General features: G+C 43.9%; 1 protein-coding gene across 1 annotated transcript in view; it reads left to right on the forward strand.

Annotated features, from left to right (window-relative positions):
- The window catches only part of EIF3H (eukaryotic translation initiation factor 3 subunit H), a 159830-nt gene extending 146062 nt beyond the window's left edge, over nucleotides 1–13768 (forward strand). Inside the window, exons 7-8 of the mRNA XM_088444367.1 lie at nucleotides 751–883; nucleotides 13572–13768. Coding sequence (XP_088300493.1) covers nucleotides 751–883; nucleotides 13572–13669 — 231 coding nt within the window. The 3' untranslated portion in view covers nucleotides 13670–13768. The remainder of the gene's footprint in view (nucleotides 1–750; nucleotides 884–13571) is intronic.
- Nucleotides 13769–23396: the final 9628 nt, after the last annotated feature.

Here is a 23396-nt window from a genome sequence, read left to right on the forward strand (position 1 = left end):
TTCAACTTGACAGTTGGGAGTTGATTGGTTGGTACTTTCTCTCCACTTTATCCCTCTCCAAGATTTGATAAATCCCCCCCCTATGTATGATCAACTTGATTCTGTAAGCATCATAGGAGGCGATTCAATTCAACGTGAATTGAATAGCGCCGGGAGCAATTCAGTGCGCTGTGTGGACGGAGAATGCCGGTTATCGCGCCTTAACAAGGCTGTTAAGGCGCGGTAACCGGCATTCTCTGACCAAAGTGCCCAGGGGGGTGCGAGAAGAAATCCTTAGCGCACCCAAACAGCACGGTGTATTGAATAGCTTCGGGAGTCCCTCCCGTCGCTATTCAATAGCGCGTTGAATTGAATTCCCCCCATAGTTTTTACTGGAAAATCGACCACCTAGTTTCTTGTACTCCCAGTAACTGTTTATTGCTCAACTTGTAGAAATGTCCCATTTACAGGTCCAACATGGTTCCGTTACTCTACTGGCTGCCGATGATTAAGACGTTTTAATAGGGCAATTGGAGAATTGTCGCCATTATCCCCTGGGCTGGTTAACGAAATGTCTTACCGCTTCTGGTTCTCACTTTTAAAAAACAAAACAAAAACAAAGCCGCCCATTATAAACCTTTTGTCTCTGCACCTTTTCAGTTGAAGTTTAGATTTTTTCTTTTCTTAGGTATGTTATGTGTTTCGGTTATGTCACACATGAATCTTCCAAGACCTATGTTGTAAATAACGTAACTGGTCTTCGTATTTCAGTACGTTCAGAGACGGCAGCAAGAAAACATTCAGCGGCAAAGCCGCGGGGAACCGCCGCTACCCGAGGAAGACGTGAATAAACTATTTAAGGCTCCTCTTCCGCCACCTCGAATGGATTCCCTTCTCATTGCAGGTAAGTGTAAATGAATTGTCGCCATCAGTAGCCCAGAGAGTATCGGCCAATTGCGCAAAAGCGTATTAGAAGTAGTACAATGCGTATAATCACAGCCTAATTGCTGGTAGCGGTTACGGAAACCGCAGGAGCACTTTAAATAGTATCTGGCAGGCCATTAATCCCCTGAATTTCATTTACTTAGTTTTACCAAGACTTTCGCTGTTGATGATTATTCAGTGTTTTCTCCTGTGGCTTCACGGAGTGCGTTCAGCAGAGTATACTATTTATTAGACCCATATTTTCCCTCTAGCTTCTATTTTTCTGGCGGAATAAAAGGAGCACTGCAGACGCGTAAATGAAATGGCTTACGCATCCGTGATACTCTGTAAGGTCCAGGGCTCATTTTCTACATGGATGGCCGTTAAGCTGCGATTCGCCTGGCTCGCGCTGAGATTTTATTTTATTATATTTCTTTTATTAATGACAATTTACATTCAGCCAGGAGTAGAAAGCAGATCTCAGCTATGGGGGTCTCCTTTAGCTGTGATTTTACAAGGTAAAATATATTCTCTGCTTCATGCACTTGAGACCCTGGGGTACGGTGTGAGCGAAAATCAATTATTGTGCTGTAATTACATTGTGTATTTACATTCTGTACACTGTTATACAGAGCACTTGTCACCATACAGATGTGTGCTCGGAAAGCTTTGCTGCAGTTGCGTGTCTGGTCCCGTGTGACTCTGCGCCGGGCGTCTTTTCTAGGGATATGCGGGCTCGGATTAGTTTGGTTTTGCACGCCAGGTTCGGATTTTTTCCCTCCAGAAAACGGGACTCGGAAAGAGGCAAAACGTCAAGTCCAGGATTAATGATGTCTGTCCATGAAAGATGACGTTTTGCCTCTTTCCGAGTCCCGTTTTCTGGAGGGAAAAAATTCGAACCTGGCGTGCAAAACCGAACTAATCCGAGCCTCAACATCCCTAGTCTTTTCCCCCCGAAAATGCGTCGTCTTCGCAGTCTAATGCGACTTGGAGGCACCAGGAGACCGTGCTGATTAATTTGATATGTGAAACTTGTAGATCGGTGTGCGACTGAACCTGCATACGGAACCTGGCGTTGAGAAAAGCCGCGCCCGTTGCATCGTAGCACTTCCTATATCAGAGACTCAGTTGCGCGCAGATATATACAAGAGTCTGATATCGAACTAGCGTGGTGTCCTAGTTGCATCGCGTTGCGACGAAGATGCATTTTCAGGCGAAAAAGATGCCCGACGCTAGCTTAAGGAACATGAAACCTGACTGCTCACTAGCACCAGGCCTCTCTCACCACATGGCGTATTTAGGCTAGATGAATGAGGACACAGCTGTATATGTATATACACAATGTAGACACACACACACCAGAACTAATGACACTCAAAGGACTCTGTAAAACCTCTACATAGTATAAAATAAAGTCCCTGGTAGGTGACTGTTCGGACTACTTTCGAGAACCACTGGACGGATTTTGATGCAGTTGTCACTAGTGTATAGAGCATATGTGGAGGAAGGATTAGGTGTATGACACATTAATGTATGACAATAGGGAGCAGAGCAGTGATGATATTAGTGATGTAGCTGTCACTAGTGTATAGAGCATGTGTGGAGGAAGGATTAGGTGTACGATACAGTAATGTATGACAATAGGGAGCAGAGCAGTGATGATATTAGTGATGTAGCTGTCACTAGTGTATACAGCATGTGTGGAGGAAGGATTAGGTGTATGACACATTAATGTATGACAATAGGGAGCAGAGCAGTGATGATATTAGTGATGTAGCTGTCACTATTGTATAGAGCATGTGTGGAGGAAGGATTAGGTGTATGACACAGTAATGTATGACAGAAGGGAGCAGAGCAGTGATGATATTAGTGATGTAGCTGTCACTAGTGTATACAGCATGTGTGGAGGAAGGATTAGGTGTATGACACATGAATGTATGACAGAAGGGAGCAGAGCAGTGATGATATTAGTGATTAGGTGTATGACACAATAATGTATGACAATAGGGAGCAGAGCAGTGATGATATTAGTGATGTAGCTGTCACTAGTGTATAGAGCACTAGTGGAGGAAGGATTAGGTGTAGGACACAGTAATGTATGACAGAAGGGAGCAGAGCAGTGATGATATTAGTGATGTAGCTGTCACTAGTGTATAGAGCATGTGTGGAGGAAGGATTAGGTGTATGACACAGTAATGTATGACAGAAGGGAGCAGAGCAGTGATGATATTAGTGATGTAGCTGTCACTAGTGTATAGAGCATGTGTGGAGGAAGGATTAGGTGTATGACACAGTAATGTATGACAGAAGGGAGCAGAGCAGTGATGATATTAGTGATGTAGCTGTCACTAGTGTATAGAGCATGTGTGGGGGAAGGATTAGGTGTATGACACAGTAATGTATGACAGAAGGGAGCAGAGCAGTGATGATATTAGTGATGTAGCTGTCACTAGTGTATAGAGCACTAGTGGAGGAAGGATTAGGTGTATGACACAGTAATGTATGACAGAAGGGAGCAGAGCAGAGATGATATTAGTGATGTAGATGTCACTAGTGTATAGAGCATATGTGGAGGAAGGATTAGGTGTATGACACAGTAATGTATGACACAAGGGAGCAGAACAGTGATGATATTAGTGATGTAGCTGTCACTAGTGTATAGAGCATGTGTGGAGGAAGGATTAGGTGTATGACACAGTAATGTATGACAATAGGGAGCAGAGCAGTGATGATATTAGTGATGTAGATGTCACTAGTGTATAGAGCATATGTGGAGTAAGGATTAGGTGTATGACACAGTAATGTATGACACAAGTGAGCAGAGCAGTGATGATATTAGTTATGTAGCTGTCATTATTGTATAGAGCATGTGTGGAGGAAGGTTTAGGTGTATGACACAGTAATGTATGACAGAAGGGAGCAGAGCAGTGATGATATTAGTGATGTAGATGTCACTAGTGTATAGAGCATGTGTGGAGAAAGGATTAGGTGTATGACATAGTAATGTATGACAGAAGGGAGCAGAGCAGTGATGATATTAGTGATGTAGATGTCACTAGTGTATAGAGCATATGTGGAGGAAGGATTAGGTGTATGACACAGTAATGTATGACAGAAGGGAGCAGAGCAGTGATGATATTAGTGATGTAGCTGTCACTAGTGTATAGAGCACGTGTGGAGGAAGGATTAGGTGTATGACACAGTAATGTATGACACAAGGGAGCAGAGCAGTGATGATATTAGTGATGTAGCTGTCACTAGTGTATAGAGCACGTGTGGAGGAAGGATTAGGTGTATGACACAGTAATGTATGACAGAAGGGAGCAGAGCAGTGATATTAGTGATGTAGATGTCACTAGTGTATAGAGCATGTGTGGAGGAAGGATTAGGTGTAGGACACAGTAATGTATGACACAAGGGAGCAGAGCAGTGACGATATTAGTGATGTTGCTGTCACTATTGTATAGAGCATGTGTGGAGGAAGGATTAGGTGTATGACACATGAATGTATGACAGAAGGGAGCAGAGCAGTGATGATATTAGTGATGTAGATGTCACTAGTGTATAGAGCATGTGTGGAGGAAGGATTAGGTGTATGACACAGTAATGTATGACAGAAGGGAGCAGAGCAGTGATGATATTAGTGATGTAGATGTCACTAGTGTATAGAGCATGTGTGGAGGAAGGATTAGGTGTATGACACAGTAATGTATGACAGAAGGGAGCAGAGCAGTGATGATATTAGTGATGTAGATGTCACTATTGTATAGAGCATGTGTGGAGGAAGGATTAGGTGTATGACACAGTAATGTATGACAGAAGGGAGCAGAGCATGATGATATTAGTGATGTAGCTGTCACTAGTGTATATAGTATATGTGGAGGAAGGATTAGGTGTATGACACATTAATGTATGACAATAGGGAGCAGAGCAGTGATGATATTAGTGATGTAGATGTCACTATTGTATAGAGCATGTGAGGAGGAAGGATTAGGTGTATGACACAGTAATGTATGGCACAAGGGAGCAGAGCAGTGATGATATTAGTGATGTAGCTGTCACTAGTGGATAGAGCATGTGTGGAGGAAGGATTAGGTGTATGACACAGTAATGTATGACACAAGGGAGCAGAGCAGTGATATTAGTGATGTAGATGTCACTAGTGTATAGAGCATGTGTGGAGGAAGGATTAGGTGTATGACACAGTAATGTATGACAATAGGGAGCAGAGCAGTGATATTAGTGATGTAGATGTCACTAGTGTATAGAGCATGTGTGGAGGAAGGATTAGGTGTATGACACATTAATGTATGATAGAAGGGAGCAGAGCAGTGATGATATTAGTGATGTAGCTGTCACTAGTGTATAGAGCATGTGTGGGGGAAGGATTAGGTGTATGACACAGTAATGTATGACAATAGGGAGCAGAGCAGTGATATTAGTGATGTAGATGTCACTAGTGTATAGAGCACTAGTGGAGGAAGGATTAGGTGTATGACACAGTAATGTATGACAGAAGGGAGCAGAGCAGTGATGATATTAGTGATGTAGCTGTCACTATTGTATAGAGCATGTGTGGAGGAAGGATTAGGTGTATGACACAGTAATGTATGACAGAAGGGAGCAGAGCAGTGATGATATTAGTGATGTAGCTGTCACTAGTGTATAGAGCATGTGTGGAGGAAGGATTAGGTGTATGACACAGTAATGTATGACAGAAGGGAGCAGAGCAGTGATGATATTAGTGATGTAGCTGTCACTAGTGTATAGAGCATGTGTGGAGGAAGGATTAGGTGTATGACACAGTAATTTATGACAGAAGGGAGCAGAGCCGTGATGATATTAGTGATGTAGCTGTCACTAGTGTATAGAGCATGTGTGGAGGAAGGATTAGGTGTATGACACAGTAATGTATGACAGAAGGGAGCAGAGCAGTGATGATATTAGTGATGTAGATGTCACTAGTGTATAGAGCATATGTGGAGGAAGGATTAGGTGTATGACACAGTAATTTATGACAGAAGGGAGCAGAGCAGTAATGATATTAGTGATGTAGCTGTCATTATTGTATAGAGCATGTGTGGAGGAAGGATTAGGTGTATGACACAGTAATGTATGACAGAAGGGAGCAGAGCAGTGATGATATTAGTGATGTAGCTGTCACTAGTGTATAGAGCACGTGTGGAGGAAGGATTAGGTGTATGACACAGTAATGTATGACAGAAGGGAGCAGAGCAGTGATATTAGTGATGTAGATGTCACTAGTGTATAGAGCATGTGTGGAGGAAGGATTAGGTGTATGACACAGTAATGTATGACAGAAGGGAGCAAAGCAGTGATGATATTAGTGATGTAGCTGTCACTAGTGTATAGAGCATATGTGGAGGAAGGATTAGGTGTATGACACAGTAATGTATGACAGAAGGGAGCAAAGCAGTGATGATATTAGTGATGTAGATGTCACTAGTGTATAGAGCATGTGTGGAGGAAGGATTAGGTGTATGACACAGTAATGTATGACAGAAGGGAGCAGAGCAGTGATGATATTAGTGATGTAGATGTCACTAGTGTATAGACGATGTGTGGAGGAAGGATTAGGTGTATGACACAGTAATGTATGACAATAGGGAGCAGAGCAGTGATGATATTAGTGATGTAGATGTCACTAGTGTATAGAGCATGTGTGGAGGAAGGATTAGGTGTATGACACAGTAATGTATGACAGAAGGGAGCAGAGCAGTGATGATATTAGTGATGTAGATGTCACTAGTGTATAGACGATGTGTGGAGGAAGGATTAGGTGTATGACACAGTAATGTATGACAATAGGGAGCAGAGCAGTGATGATATTAGTGATGTAGCTGTCACTAGTGTATAGAGCATGTGTGGAGGAAGGAATAGGTGTATGACACAGTAATGTATGACAGAAGGGAGCAGAGCAGTGATGATATTAGTGATGTAGATGTCACTAGTGTATAAACGATGTGTGGAGGAAGTATTAGGTGTATGACACAGTAATGTATGACAATAGGGAGCAGAGCAGTGATGATATTAGTGATGTAGATGTCACTAGTGTATAGAGCATATGTGGAGGAAGGATTAGGTGTATGACACATTAATGTATGACAGAAGGGAGCAGAGCAGTGATGATATTAGTGATGTAGTTGTCACTAGTGTATAGAGCATGTATGGAGGAAGGATTAGGTGTATGACACATTAATGTTTGACAATAGGGAGCAGAGCAGTGATGATATTAGTGATGTAGCTGTCACTAGTGTATATAGTATATGTGGAGGAAGGATTAGGTGTATGACACAGTAATGTATGACAGAAGGGAGCAGAGCAGTGATGATATTAGTGATGTAGATGTCTCTAGTGTATAGAGCATATGTGGAGGAAGGATTAGGTGTATGACACATTAATGTATGACAGAAGGGAGCAGAGCAGTGATGATATTAGTGATGTAGCTGTCACTAGTGTATAGAGCATGTGTGGAGGAAGGATTAGGTGTATGACACATTAATGTTTGACAATAGGGAGCAGAGCAGTGATGATATTAGTGATGTAGCTGTCACTAGTGTATATAGTATATGTGGAGGAAGGATTAGGTGTATGACACAGTAATGTATGACAGAAGGGAGCAGAGCAGTGATGATATTAGTGATGTAGATGTCACTAGTGTATAGAGCATGTGTGGAGGAAGGATTAGGTGTATGACACAGTAATGTATGACAGAAGGGAGCAGAGCATGATGATATTAGTGATGTAGTTGTCACTAGTGTATAGAGCATGTGTGGAGGAAGGATTAGGTGTATGACAAAGTAATGTTTGACAATAGGGAGCAGAGCAGTGATGATATTAGTGATGTAGCTGTCACTAGTGTATATAGTATATGTGGAGGAAGGATTAGGTGTATGACACATTAATGTATGACAATAGGGAGCAGAGCAGTGATGATATTAGTGATGTAGATGTCACTATTGTATAGAGCATGTGAGGAGGAAGGATTAGGTGTATGACACAGTAATGTATGACAATAGGGAGCAGAGCAGTGATGATATTAGTGATGTAGATGTCACTAGTGTATAGAGCATGTGTGGAGGAAGGATTAGGTGTATGACACAGTAATGTTTGATAGAAGGGAGCAGTGCAGTGATATTAGTGATGTAGCTGTCACTAGTATATACAGCATGTGTGAAAGAAGGAATAGGTGTATGATACAGTAATGTATGACAATAGGGAGCAGAGCAGTGATATTAGTGATGTAGATGTCACTAGTGTATAGAGCATGTGTGGAGGAAGGATTAGGTGTATGACACATTAATGTATGATAGAAGGGAGCAGAGCAGTGATGATATTAGCGATGTAGCTGACACTAGTGTATACAGCATGTGTGGAGGAAGGATTAGGTGTATGACACAGTAATGTATGACAGAAGGGAGCAGAGCAGTGATGATATTAGTGATTAGGTGTAGGACACAGTAATGTATGATAGAAGGGAGCAGAGCAGTGATGATATTAGTGATGTAGCTGTCACTATTGTATAGAGCACGTGTGGAGGAAGGATTAGGTGTATGACACAGTAATGTATGACAGAAGGGAGCAGAGCAGTGACGATATTAGTGATGTAGTTGTCACTATTGTATAGAGCATATGTGGAGGAAGGATTAGGTGTATGACACAGTAATGTATGACAGAAGGGAGCAGAGCAGTGATGATATTAGTGATGTAGCTGTCACTAGTGTATAGAGCATGTGTGGAGGAAGGTTTAGGTGTATGACACAGTAATGTATGACAATAGGGAGCAGAGCAGTGATGATATTAGTGATGTAGCTGTCACTAGTGTATAGAGCATGTGTGGAGGAAGGATTAGGTGTATGACACATTAATGTATGACAGAAGGGAGCAGAGCAGTGATGATATTAGTGATGTAGCTGTCACTAGTGTATAGAGCACTAGTGGAGGAAGGATTAGGTGTATGACACATTAATGTATGACAGAAGGGAGCAGAGCAGTGATGATATTAGTGATGTAGCTGTCACTATTGTATAGAGCATGTGTGGAGGAAGGATTAGGTGTATGACACAGTAATGTATGACAGAAGGGAGCAGAGCAGTGATGATATTAGTGATGTAGCTGTCACTAGTGTATAGAGCATGTGTGGAGGAAGGATTAGCTGTATGACACAGTAATGTATGACAGAAGGGAGCAGAGCAGTGATGATATTAGTGATGTAGCTGTCACTAGTGTATAGAGCATGTGTGGAGGAAGGATTAGGTGTTTGACACAGTAATGTTTGACAGAAGGGAGCAGAGCAATGATGATATTAGTGATGTAGCTGTCACTAGTGTATAGAGCACAACTATGGACTTTATTTTGTACCATGTAGAGATTGATATGAATTATCCGGTTTCTCCTGAAAAATTGATGTACGCCCTGTGTACTGATACAAAATATATATTTTTTCCTTTTTTATTACCATTCCTATTTCATTTATGTGAAAAAACGATTCTTTCATTTCAAATGTGTCCAATTCCCGGTAAGATTACACTTTGGCACGGCAATAAAGCGCAGGGACAGACACGTAACGTGGCTAGAGTTGTCCTGAGTGGAAACTGTTTTGCTCAACTTTACGCGGCCCTTTCACGTCAAAACTAAATCTATTCATGTTAACGACAGGAGGAAAAACGACTAATGTCGTCTACAAGACGAAAAAAAAAAATTATGTAGCGACCTCTTTTGTGTCAACCATTTGAATATCGACCTCTAAACTCTGTCGATTTTAAGTAACTGTCAGCCTATTGACTTTCGACCTGGTGTCGACCTTTTAACTGCCTAACTTATTAATGTAGACATATCAATTCACACACATAACACACCCTGGACCTCATTCAGAGTCTGTCGAAGCGGCCGCACGGTCATACACTACCGATGTTCGCTATACTGCGCATGTGGAAAGTTCGCAATGCGCGTGCGCAAACTAGCCGCTACGATCAGAAATTTCTCTCTCCTTGAACACAGCCAGGTCGGTAGTTTGAGTGACAGATGGAGGCGTTTGTGGGTGGTAACAGGGGAAGGTGCTTGAAAACGGGGGAGTGGAAATCCGAACGCAGGCGTGCCTAATTATGCGAACAGCGTTTTATGGGAGTGCATAATTAACAAAGTAGCGTCATGGCACATGTGACATGGGAGGTTTTTACACTGACATGATCGTAGAGCTTAAGAGAGGGTATGGTCAACCTCAAGCTCTACGACCAGTTCCGATGGTTCCCGATGGTCTCGATTAATCCTTATATGCCCGGAGATGACGTGCAATGCGTACGAGAAGGGGGCGTTATTTGTTGGCTTCCTACCGCTTCCTCCCCTTGGTCGGTCAGCTACCGATCCGAACTTAGGGACGCAACTTGCGAGGGAATCATTTGCATATCCGACCCCTTTTCCCGTACGACCGAGCGGCCGCTTCGACTGACTCTGAATGAGGTCCACTGTGAGCTGCTTAGCTTCTCTAATAACACATTGTGTGGCCTATGAATACTCTTTATAAGGCGCTAACAGGAATTCAAGTTCAGAATGAAGTCTGCTCTTCTGTAAATGAGAGAACTGTAAAGTAGTAATATTTTATTCAGCAATTTTTGTGTCTGTGTAGTAATTTGAGTAATGGCCACGAACTGGGCCCGCAGGTCAGTTGGCCACGAACTGGGCCCGCAGGTCAGTTGGCCACGAACTGGGCCCGCAGGTCAGTTGGCCACGAACTGGGCCCGCAGGTCAGTTGGCCACGAACTGGGCCCGCAGGTCAGTTGGCCACGAACTGGGCCCGCAGGTCAGTTGGCCACGAACTGGGCCCGCAGGTCAGTTGGCCACGAACTGGGCCCGCAGGTCAGTTGGCCACGAACTGGGCCCGCAGGTCAGTTGGCCACGAACTGGGCCCGCAGGTCAGTTGGCCACGAACTGGGCCCGCAGGTCAGTTGGCCACGAACTGGGCCCGCAGGTCAGTTGGCCACGAACTGGGCCCGCAGGTCAGTTGGCCACGAACTGGGCCCGCAGGTCCGTTGGCCACAAACTGGGCCCGCAGGACCGTAATTGTGCCGCAAAGCAGCTTTTCAGAAAATATAATACATACAGATTTTTATTTTTGCTAACACACTTTCTGACGCCTAGTGTATGTTTTTAAGTTGGGGAAAGTTCGTCTCTATCCTGCAAAGGTAGAAATTGGATCCTAATTTGTTTTTGCTGCTAAAACAAGGACAGATCTCAGAAGCAGCAGGAAAATACAAGGACCCTTGCTGAAAGAATTCTCCCTGTGACATAATCTCCAATGTATATACACAAATCAGTGATAATTGCTAGCAACTGTGCCCACTTACCAGAAAACTGACCTCATTGTCCCGAATTCATATGTTAATCGGAAAACCAAATGATGTCACAAGTTCAAAGTCAACAGCCATGGCCGAGTCCGTACCACTAATACGTAGTTATATAGTAAGGCTGATCATAAGGCATCGGTCCATCAAGTCAGCAAGAGTCTAAATGACCACCTTAGTATGACCGTTGCCAGTTTGGCTTCACAGGTGGTAAAGCGCGCGGGGGGGGGGGGGGGGGCGGTAAAGAGTAATCACAGCTTAACTACCTGTACGGTAAACTATCCACCTATGGCCCTGATTCAGGGGTGCACGCTATTAGCGAGAGCTCGCTCTGAAGCAGGGCGGCCGTTTTCTTTTTTTTCCTCGGCCTGCGGGCCGCTCGCTAAGCTGTGGGTTACCATAGAGCAGGAAGTTCACTACTGACGTCACGTGTCAGGAACGCCTCCGTTTGTGCTGCCACCCTCCCCGACCACAAAACGGGGCGAGCTGTCGATCAACATCGACAGCCGTCCTGTTTTGCTGCGAGCCCCAAACCCCCCCAACTTAATGTGCGCACTGACCGACCGTCGACCCGCTTGCGAGCGTTATGTACTCGCGAACGGGTATTAATCAGGCCCTATGTCCGTGGTTGCCAGCTGCTGATGCCTTGTCCCCCATGTACTCCTTAGCCTTAGATTTCTCTGTATTGACCTTACATATATGTATAAATACAATTTAGGGCACCTCTGAAGTGTTTTGTTTCCAAATTATCCCAAGTAAAAAAAGTTAAAAATAAGGAAAAATAATTCTCTTGTTTGCCACAATTAGTTTTCAGTCAGCTTTTTTTTTTTTTCTTTTTCCCCCTTGATGTGGGTCATAGATTTGCCATCAGGTCTTCTGTGTTACATCTCGAGTCTTCGTTAACCACATTTCGTTTTGCGCGTTTTCCTACATTTCCATAATGTATTTTCCGTCCTTGGAAACTTCTCTTTTTTTTTTTTTTATCGCCCGCCCCTCCAATGCGTAACCACCTTACATACAGTTTTATTTCAGTTGGCGTAAGAGGTTACCATATAGTGCGCCGTCGCGGGTGCTCCAGATCTGATACCTGTTCCCAGGAACGGTACTTACCTGTAATGCCTATATGAATGGTCTTCCTGCGTCAGATCAATTTGCTTCATTATGGCAATTTAAATCTGGGCAGACAGAATCGCCCATGATGGCGAGCACAATTTATTTTCGTTCCTGTTCCTTGCCCAGTGGCTTATAAAATGCATTTATTGGTATTTTACATTTGGATTTACTCAATATCGATTTACCTATAATCTGCACAGTTCCACACACCGGGCAGCTATGAAACATATTTTTTTGTTAGACATATTGTTACCTATTCTCCAACCCTCTGCCTTTCTTTATCTTAAACATGTTACATCCATGTAACACCCATTCAAGTGTCCGTTAAATCCACTAGATCATAATTCTCTTCCAAAGGGTAAATTCTGTGTTACCAGTTTTGTTTGGAGTGCTCTTTGCTTAGGTTTTGATACGTTTGATGTTTTCCCAGTCACTTTTAAGCTAACGCGTTTCACCATATCTTCCCACGCACCCCACATTTCTCTTTACTAAGGCTTAATGTCTGACTACATTGCTCACTGCTTGGATCTTCTCGCCTCCTCCGGTGCATAGTTATAAAAAAAAAAAAATTATCTTCCAGAAGTTGTTGATGTGAATTAGGCCAGTTGTGTTGATCAGTTAATAATATTTCTGAGGCTGCCCATTGGGTTGAATTGAATATTGAGAGGGTCTCTATTATATTTTTGCACTTACTACCTAAAGTATTGCAGTTATTGGGTTATAGGGCTACCCCGACATACATGAGCTTTGAACCGGTGAAGTGGTTTACGTTCAAAGCTTTCTCCAGACTGCAGAGGGCGACAGCTGTAATGGATAAAGGAACCAGAGAGCCTGTAGTGCCAGGTGGTCAGGGGCCGTCTTCCTCCATGCCTCATATTCACTACTTTGCAGTCTGGAATTTGCCGACCCAGGAGACGGTATAGCGTGTGTAGAATTATGGAAGATTAAAGGCTCATTCTCTAGGCTAGCAAGGTCACAGGGTCCCCATTTCTTCCCCCTGTAACTGTTTTACATGAAACGCTTGTAGTAAAGGAAATATCAGAGGACCTGGTAAATGTCCTCCTTAATATATTTTAAATAACTGATGTACTGATTTTGTATTTATTTTGGAGCTGGGCAATCGCAGATGTTCTGATCCGCAGGCATTTACTGACAAACTGCTAACTTGGGAAATAATGTGTTCCTTCTTTACAGGTCAAATCGATACTTACATCCAGAATATAAAAGAATTCACCTCTCAGAACCTTGGAAAGCTGTTCATGGCGGAGGCATTACAGGACCAAAGCAACTGAAGCCTCACCCCTCCCCTAGATCCGTTCTCCTGAGACTGAGACTTGTTTTTCCAATGTTGTTCTTTTGCTAAAATAAAGTACACATCTTTTAACATTGCACTAATGGCGTATTTCATTGGTCTCTTTATAAACAAAAAATAGTGGTTGTGCTCTTTTTTCCCCCCCTTATTTATTAGCCTGTTAAACTTTTTTGTTTTTCCTATTAAAAAATGTAATTTGTACAGTGTGTGTTAATCATTCACTACAGTCCCTGCTTCAATGAAGCTGTCTGCGAATTCTCTACCCTACAGAGAGAGACACAATAAGGTTAATTTCATCCAAAGCTAATTAACCTACCAGTATGTTTACAATCTGTCGGATGAAATTGGAGTACTTGAAGGAAACCTGTGCATATGCAGGGAGAACATACAAACTCCATACAGATGGGAGGTCCTTTGTTGGTATAGGACCTATAGCACCAGTACTGAGACTGCTCTGCAAAATATGCAGGTTATGATTAACAGTCACTGAGTTGTTCCTGTCAACTCTGTTAATAAAACCACATGCCTTCACCTCTGCTTCCCTATTGGTTGTCAGTTATCCATTCATAAAACCAGTTCCAGCCTCATTTGTTCCTCCATTGGCTGTATGGTCTCCATTCATAAAGCCGTCTCCAGCATCATCTGTTCCTCCAATAGCTGTATGGTCTCTATTCATAAAGCCGTCTCCAGCCTCATTTGTTCCTCCATTGGCTGTATGGTCTCCATTCATAAAGCCGTCTCCAGCATCATCTGTTCCTCCAATAGCTGTATGGTCTCCATTCATAAACCCGACTCCAGCCTCATTTGTTCCTCCATTGGCTGTATGGTCTCCATTCATAAACCCGTCTCCAGCCTCATTTGTTCCTCCATTGGCTGTATGGTCTCTATTCATAAAGCCGTCTCCAGCCTCATCTGTTCCTCCATTGGCTGTATGTTCTCCATTCATAAAGCCGTCTCCAGCCTCATCTGTTCCTTCATTGACTGTATGGTCTCCATTCATAAAGCCATCTCCAGCCTCATCTGTTCCTCCATTGGCTGTATGGTCTCCATTCATAAAGCCATCTCCAGCATCATCTATTCCTCCAAAAGCTGTATGGTCTCCATTCATAAAGCCATCTCCAGCATCATCTATTCCTCCAATAGCTGTATGGTCTCCATTCATAAAGCCATCTCCAGCATCATCTATTCCTCCAATAGCTGTATGGTCTCCATTCATAAAGCCGTCTCCAGCCTCATTTGTTCCTCCATTGGCTGTATGGTCTCCATTCATAAAGCCGTCTCCAGCCTCATCTGTTCCTCCATTGGTTGTAGGGTCTCTATTCATGAAACCACTTCCAGCCTCTGTATTGTGAGTGTAGACTCATTCACCTTAAGAGGGAGAAATAATAGCTTATTTATTGGCGTGTGGCGCATGTTTTTATATGTAATGAGGCTGCTGCATGTAAGATTGTGTGTGCACAAGTCTAGCTGCATACATTGGATTCATGTGTGTGAGAGGTGAGATTACCTTTTTGCCCTGGCTTTTTATTTGGAGTATTTGTTTTTTTGTGTGTCACCAGCAGAGCGTGTTGGCTGGTAGTTGTCAGACCACCACCTGCTATAAATCCCTGCACATGTGTTAATGAGGATACACTCTGCGCCATTAATCACTGGCCATGACATGCCTATTGTCTCCTAGCTACTCTTACAGAGGTAAACGGGCTGAACCACGGAGCAATGAATCTCCCGGCCCCCTTGGAGACCTGCAGCACAGCAGTGGAGGTCCCTGCATTACAAAGGACACACACCTGGCAGTCCATTATTAATTACAATAATTTAGTCCTGTGGATATTACGAAGTTGTTATACATTTTTAAAGTACATTTCTAAGGGTGCATCAATTTTTTTTTTTTTTTTTGAAGCCATAAATGATTAAAACAGGGGTTCACAAGCTTTTTAGAATCATGGCGCCCTAGAGTATCAGCATTGTTTTCACGGCACCCCTAAGCCAAAACTTTGTTGAGAAATTCAGAATAAAAATGTGGTAGCAAAGTGAAGTAAATTGTGCTTACCTGTGTTCCTTGGGTACAGTTATGTGGTGGTGGACAGGTTTGTGCTTCTGTTTGTCCACATATTTACATTACATTGACCATAAATAATTTGGTGCTGGACCAGTAACCTGAGGCATCCCTGCAAGTGTCCCGAGGCACCCCTGGGTGCCACAGCGCACAGTTTGGGAACCACTGGATTAGAATAAAGTAAGGCTTGTCTGTGCAGGTCTTCAGTGCTTCCATACACTGTAATGTGGACAGCACGGTTGGTGTTGTGGACAACATTACTGTCTCACAGCCCTGAGGTCATGAGTTCAATTCTAGACAAATACACTATCTGTGTGGAGTTTCTATATGCTCCCCAAGTTTACTGGTAGGTTAACTGTTCTAAAAAAAAATAAACCCTAGTGTGTGTGTGTCCATGTGATAGGGAATATAGATTGTAAGCTTCACTGGGGCAGGGGCTGATGTGACGGATTACTACTTTGAAATGTGTGCGCTATGTTAATGAAGCTGTGCTTTATTTGGTAACATTAAAGTTCTAGAACTGTATGAACTATGCGATCAAGTATAGCACTTTATAGCGTAAAAGATGGGTGTTTGAGGCTTGGAGGTAATGGTCTGCTTGTCATTGCCCAGTATGCACGCTGGTGTTGCAGCATGTTGCCTTGAGCTGCAGGGACCAACAATCTGTCATAAGCTGCAAAAACCCTGCAAACTATAGTGTCAACGAAACTGTTGGTGAATTGTGGGCATGCATTACCTGGCTGGTTGCTGGATGCGGAGGAGTTAGTTTGCTCAAAAGGTGGTTTGTTGGAACAAGTAGCTGACATTGGGCAGTACCACTATGTGGCTTGCAATGGGGGCAGCACTGTAATGTGTCAGGTGGTGATTGCCTATGTACTGTGCAGGAGAGTGGCAGACATTTGTTAGGTGCAATGTGGCTATAAAATGAAGCGCCGCCCACTATTTTGCATGACCACACTCACCAAAAATGTTTCAAGAAGCCCATTGGTTATCCGTCCCAAGAATGCTTCTCATTGGGGGGGGGTCAATCTGTTGGTTTCAAAAGTTGGAGGGTGGATTGCTGCACAGCCCCTCGATTCACAGGCAAATCTCCAGATAGGGAAGTGGCGATGGAAATATTGCCCATTCCTGGGGGCTAAGAAGGAGATGAGCGTGCAGGGAGGAATAGCCGTCTAATGGTCCCTCCCAGTAGCAGTAACATAAATAGTGCAGTAGTGGATGAGTAGCATTGCCCTTATGTTTTCTATAACTGCCAATTCAGGATTTGTCAGCTGCATTGGAGGTTGCCATATTTCTTTAAAAGTCCATCACGCATCATAGAGCGAGAGTCTCAAACACATGGGCGGGGGGTTGAATTTATGTTACCCATTCGATAACACTAATAAAACTATATGATGGGGTGGTGGGGTCCCAGAAACATTTTTGTGGAGTCCTGATTTTCAGATGTCTGACAATGGCAGACTGACACTTTGGGACTTGCCTAAAAGAAAAATGGTGTGTACCACTGGTTACTGATACGTTGTATGTGCTTATATTTGTTACTCATATGGCACCATATACATCAGACTACACAATTATATAAGTAATATATGTTTGTTTATATCAGGGGTCAGGGAACTTTTTTACCTTTTACCCCAAAATATATTTAGATACGCCGACGTTATCCCCTTGATTTGAAAGGAAGGAAATCATATAGCAATGCCCCCATATAATGCCCCTGTAGTAGTGCCCCCATATAATGCCCCTGTAGTAGTGCCCCCATATAATGCCCCTGTAGTAGTGCCCCCATATAATGCCCCTGTAGTAGTGCCCCCATATAATGCCCCTGAGATGCCGCCTGTACAAAAAAAACCACGTACCTTAATCCCCGCTCCTGCATCCGTCACCCTCCTGTCCGCCTGGCTGCTCCTCGGAACTATGGGAGAGATGTCATGACGTCTCTCCCATAGTGTGCATGGAGAAAGCCGGAAGCTGGAGTTCAGAAGAGAACTCCATCCTCCGGCTAATGCGGCACTGCAGGGAAAGAGCCGGGCGCCCGCTGGTAATAACATCTCAACGGGCGTCCGTCTTAGAGCCTCCATGCGGCACAGCGGGCATGCATATGAATCGTTCTGTATTATAGAATGATTCATATGCATGCCCGGCTGTCCGTCCATTACCCCCAGGAATTTAATTTTTACCCCATGTAGGGTAATTTACCCCAATTCCCCGACCACTGGTTTATATACTTCAACCATATGTAGATAAATAGCACAATTATTGCAATATCCGTTGTAGCTACAACATACATTTAAGAATTAAATGATTAAAAAAAAACCTCACCACAATTGCATATACCTACAGAATGCAAAAAAAACTAATGGTATATCAGAATAAGATCATCCAAAACTCTAATAAGCACTTCAATCATGAAAACATTTCATATCCTAACATCACAAAGTACTGCTCCCGCCGTTGTATAATACACAGAAACTAAACTTGTGTTATGGGCTTCCCAGCGGGTCCACTGATGAATCCCCAGCACAATGGTGGATACAGGGCTGCGTGTAATCCATGTTGGTAACAAATTGTAGCAATTTATTATTCGCCAGATTGTAGTAGTATTCCACTTGTATAGGCAAATATCCACCACACCTCCATGATTGTCAGCAAAGGAATAATCACACGTGCATATCACCTTTCATGGCAGCGCCACCCAAAACTTCACTGCTCCAAATGGTGCAGAGGCCACTTTAAAGGGATGCAATCAGTAAGCCGACAGTCGAAATGCCGACCTCCGGCTTCCCGACTGTCTAAACCCGGCAGGGGTCTAATGACAGGCGTCAAAATCCTGATGCCTGTCATTTAACCTACGCCAGGAGCCCGACGCCCGGCATATCGATCGAAGGTAAGCCAGGCGCGGACAGCCGCGGGAGGGGGGGGGGTCTGGTTAGGTTAGGGGCTCCCGGGAGGGGGGGGGTCGGGACTTAGGGTTAGGCACCCCCCCTGGGAGGGTTAGGTTTAGGCACTTGAGAGGGGGGGGGTTAAGCACCTCTAAAAGAGGGTTGGAGGGTGGTGGGGTTAGGTTAGTTGGTACTTACCAAAACAGCTGTCAGCATCTTCACTGGTGCCGGTCGTCCGGCGGTATTCCATACCGATCCCCACTTTAAAATGATGCAGTGTGTACAAAGGCTGCCCGTGTAGCCCTGCTGTATTACCCCTTAGCCCAACTAGTTAGTAACAACTTGGACACTGTTCTAAATCCTTGGCAATATAAGCGACGTATAAAGAAAGTGTCTGAGTAGTGCACAAGTACAGTCTGGCTGGTTAATGGCACACTCAATGCTGTTATTAACCCTTAGTAGTCTTGGCCGCAGATATGTAAATTGTCCGTGTGTGATGGTGCCACATAGACGCCATCCGGGTAGCTAACGGCACTCCAAAAAGTTGTTTCAGTCATTAGCTGCAATATGGCATATACACAGACTGCTTATACTTGTGCTGCATCAATGCTCAGACACTTTCTTTATAAGCCGCTTAAATTGCCAAGGATTTATAACCGCGTCCAAGTTGTTGAAATATGCGTAATAGCGGCGAGTTCCCACCAGGCTTAACGGTGCAATTCCCACGAGGGGCGGGGCTTAATGACATGTTATAGGTAAATCCTTACGGATATAATGTGTGTAGTAAAAAGTTGCAAGAGAACTTATACAAGTCTAAAAAAAAAAACAATAGATCAGAGGTGCTTTGCCATCAAGAGTATTTACTGTGCGTATAGGCAGATTGCGTCCACTAGGTGGTGCTGGGGAGCTCCAGGCCGCTGCTCATCATCCCAGAACCATGCCGTCAATACAACATTCAATGTAACCATTTTATTAAGTCTATAAGTACATGTGGATATAAACATGTACCTGTCATTCCAATTCATGCTTTCCTGGGAAAATACGTGTAGAATGGGGGTGGTAATAATATTTTGAAGCTGCTGTGTACTAAAGATGTCAGTCTAATGCTTAACCAGTAACAGACTGCCTCAACATCTGCATTCAAGACAATTCATTCTGGTGGTTGTGTGAGTCAGACAGACTGTGGCAGGAGAGACTGCGCATTGTTTAGGGGTGATATTGCCAATCTCTCTTTGTTTGGTATAACCTCGCTTTAAGAGGGCTGTAAATCAAGTTGTCTCTTATTGAGGGCATGGAGTATGAGGAAATCTGTTCCATTCTTCAACATGTGTGTGAATGTAAGAAACTCTGTAACTAGATACAACGATGTTGAGTGATTAGCCGTTTCCTACTCGGCTTAATTCCCTTTTTCAGTATTAATGGATAAATGCTGCCTGGCTTCCAAATGTCTGGCACGTTTCAACAGTTTCTCACCCCGAGCCCGTCCCCTCCCAAAATGTATTCCAGCAGCAATACCACCCACTGAGCCAATTGTCTAACAATATCCAAGTCGACGTTCATTGATGGACAGCAAAGGGGCAGACCCCTCAAATCGGATAGCCAGGAGTGGAGGTCTTCAGAACTTTAGGTTGGGTAGTGAGCAAAAAAATGAAGGTGTTGCCGGATCTGTGGTCTTTTCAGTTGCACTGTAAATTTTGTAAGTGAAGTTAAACAATTTTCTGTCGCATCTGTGACGCCATTGCGCAAAGGTCAAAAAGCTATGGTGATGGTTCGTGACTGGAGGTTCAGCGTAATGTTCCGGCAGTGATCGATTTCAACATTTCATTTCATACTGATTTTTTTTCAGCTACTGATGGACAAAATGGGGTTTGGTGGTGTGTCTGCAAAAGACGGTAGAGCCGCAAAAGCAAGTTTTCGTTTTACAGGGCAAGATTTTTAGTTGGTCAGGGTTGAAGATTCCATTTTTTTTAAAAAAATAAGTTTTTAAAGCCGCGTCTAACGTTGCAGAGTGCCGCAGTGTTTTTCAGAACCACGAATGGACCTGAAACATCTGCCACCACTAAGGTGGTGTCCACCTTGATTTTAAACAGTCCAAATGTGCTCCTAGGATATAATGCATACAAGCCACAAGTACATTAATGCAGTAATGTACATGTTTTTGTCATATCGAATAAATGAAGCTCCAGCGCCCGCTCACTTTCATGGGATATTTCTTACCGAAATGACGAGAGCATTGTTTTATGAGAGGCAAGAAAAGTGGTAACAGAATGGATGAGCCTTATACGATATATGATGTCTGATTACTTTCCCTTCCCCAGACACAGCAGGGTGCCCCTTATTCCCCACATTCCTGATGGGTCTAGTTACTAAGCAGTGTTAGGAGACAGAGTGAAAAGTGATAAGGTGCCAGCCAATCAGCTCCCAACTGTCATTTTTCAAACGCAGCCTGTGAGATGACAGTTGGGAGCTGATTGGCTGGCACCTTATCACTTTTCACTCTGTCTCCTAACACTGCTTAGTAAATAGACCCCATAGTCTGCAAATCTTTCTCCTGTACGTTAACCCTGTAATTTGCAGGTGAATTAAGTTGTGTGTGCAGTTACTTATGGCCATAAATTTTCCTGAGCATTTATTATTTAGGGGGGGAAAAAAAAATCAGATGCGACTGTGATCGGCGGCACGGCTCACGTGGTCAAGGCGGCAGCCACGGCACTGAGGGGGTTAATCCTTTGTTCTGCAATGCCATTTTCACATGAGCTATCTGAAAGGGTTAATCTAGGCAAGAAAAAAAAAAAACAAATACATTCCCCCAGTACACTGCAATGGGCCAGCAAAATAGGCTTTCATCGTACATGATAGCAATGCAGATATCTCAGTCCGGTGGTCCTACACTACATAGTAATAGCATGATAATGAGGGCTAACTCAACTGGGGGAACCACAGGATCCTCCAACATGGCACTACAAAGGATCAGCATACCCTCCAGCTACTGGTCCGTGCATGTCTCTCAGAACAGTGATACATAGAATGGTAGTCGCTCAATTAAATTTATTGACCCGTCACAGGTGCATGTAAGGGAGGGGCTGATGACAACACAAAAAGTTCCCCCAGCACACTGCAATGGACCAGCAAAAAGAGACTTAAGCTGGCCACACACTAGACCAACTTTTATCCAACCATCCAACTAGTTGATTGGTTGGAATGAAAATCTGGTAAGGAATGGGAGCAAATGATGATCAGCAATTTGCTCCTAAATGCCAGAAAACAGATGGAAATGGACGTCAGACAAGTTTGTTAAATGTTTGATCTAAACATTTTGTTCAAACAAACAGTTTTTGTCCATTTTCCGGCGTTTGGGAGCAAATTGCTGATTGTCATTTGCTTTCATCCCTTACCAGATTTTCATTCCAACCAATCAACTAGTTGGCTGGTTGGATGTAAGTTGGTCTAGTGTGTGGCCAACTTTACACCCTACATGATAATAGTAATGCAGAGATCCCTGTTACATACATTTGCAAACATATATGCTGTCATGTAATGTAGGCAGGGCTGCCATCAGAAATTGTGGGGCCCGGGACTGAGAAAATAGTCAAAGGCCTCCTAAAAAAAAAAAAAACAATAATAATTAGAGCCTGTCACCACATCAAGGTAGGCTCTATAGGCAAATAACGACAGCAATCCTACCACCTCTGCAGAATGACAAGCATCACTACCAATGTCCACATGAAATACTGTATATACATTACCAGAGGACAGTCACTGTCATACACAATCAGAGCTATCTGCTATATCTGTTTGCTCCTCTTTCTGCCGTATGTACACCTATCTGCAGTATAATGGGAAAGGTTTGCTGCCCCAGCCTAGTATACAGAGCTATCTCTCCCACTCTCTTCCTCTCTGCACCTGGTTCCTCTCTTTTTTTTTCCCCCCTTTTTGCACCTGTCCCCGTCTCCAGCCCCAGCCAGGCAGTACGACTCCCCACTCCTGGCATCCGCATGACAAAACATGACTTACCTCCCTGTTCTCCTGTTCTGTTTGATGCTGTACTTCACATGCCGCGGCTCCTCTCTCTTCCAGCGGTGCGGGCGGCATGACGTCACGTGTGCCGGCTCAAACAACAACAAAAAACAAACTTTATTGAACAGCAGAGTGGGCAGGCGGTAGGACCGGGCCCCATTGTCCCTTGCAACTCATTTTTTTATTGTGCGGGCCACCGGAGAAGTTGCATGCGATGCGCCGGTAGGAGTGGGCTCCTCACTTTTAATTCAAAGAGGGTAGGAGAGTGGGCGGTACAAGCGGACGGTAGGAGCAGACGGGCCCTCCCCCTTTCGGCCGAGTGTCCAGGCCTGGGACTGCAGTTCCGGCAGACCCCCCCCCCCCCTGATGGCGGCCCTGAGTGTAGGACCATCAGAGCAGAGACACCTTGGCGTGGTTGGTGACCATATGTTTGCAGATGTAGGTAACTGAGGTATCTGCATTATTATCATCATCATGTAAGACGTATGTCCCTTTTCCTGGCCCATTGCAGTGCACTGGGGTTCATTTGTTTTTTCTGGTCTTAGCTGCTCCCTTACATGCACCTGTGATGTGTCTATAAATTGAAATGAGCAACCATCATTCTGTGTATCACTGTTCTGAGAGGCATGTATTGGATCAGTGAGGGGTATGCTGATCCTAGTAGTGCGATATGGGAGGATCTTAAGGTGCCTCCAGATGAGTTAGCTCTCAGTTTACAAATACATAAATGTATGACCCCAAGTGGAATTGTC

This window comes from Taudactylus pleione, unplaced genomic scaffold (assembly GCF_031769625.1).
Source record: "Taudactylus pleione unplaced genomic scaffold, aTauple2 ptg000360l, whole genome shotgun sequence".
NCBI lineage: Eukaryota > Metazoa > Chordata > Amphibia > Anura > Myobatrachidae > Taudactylus > Taudactylus pleione.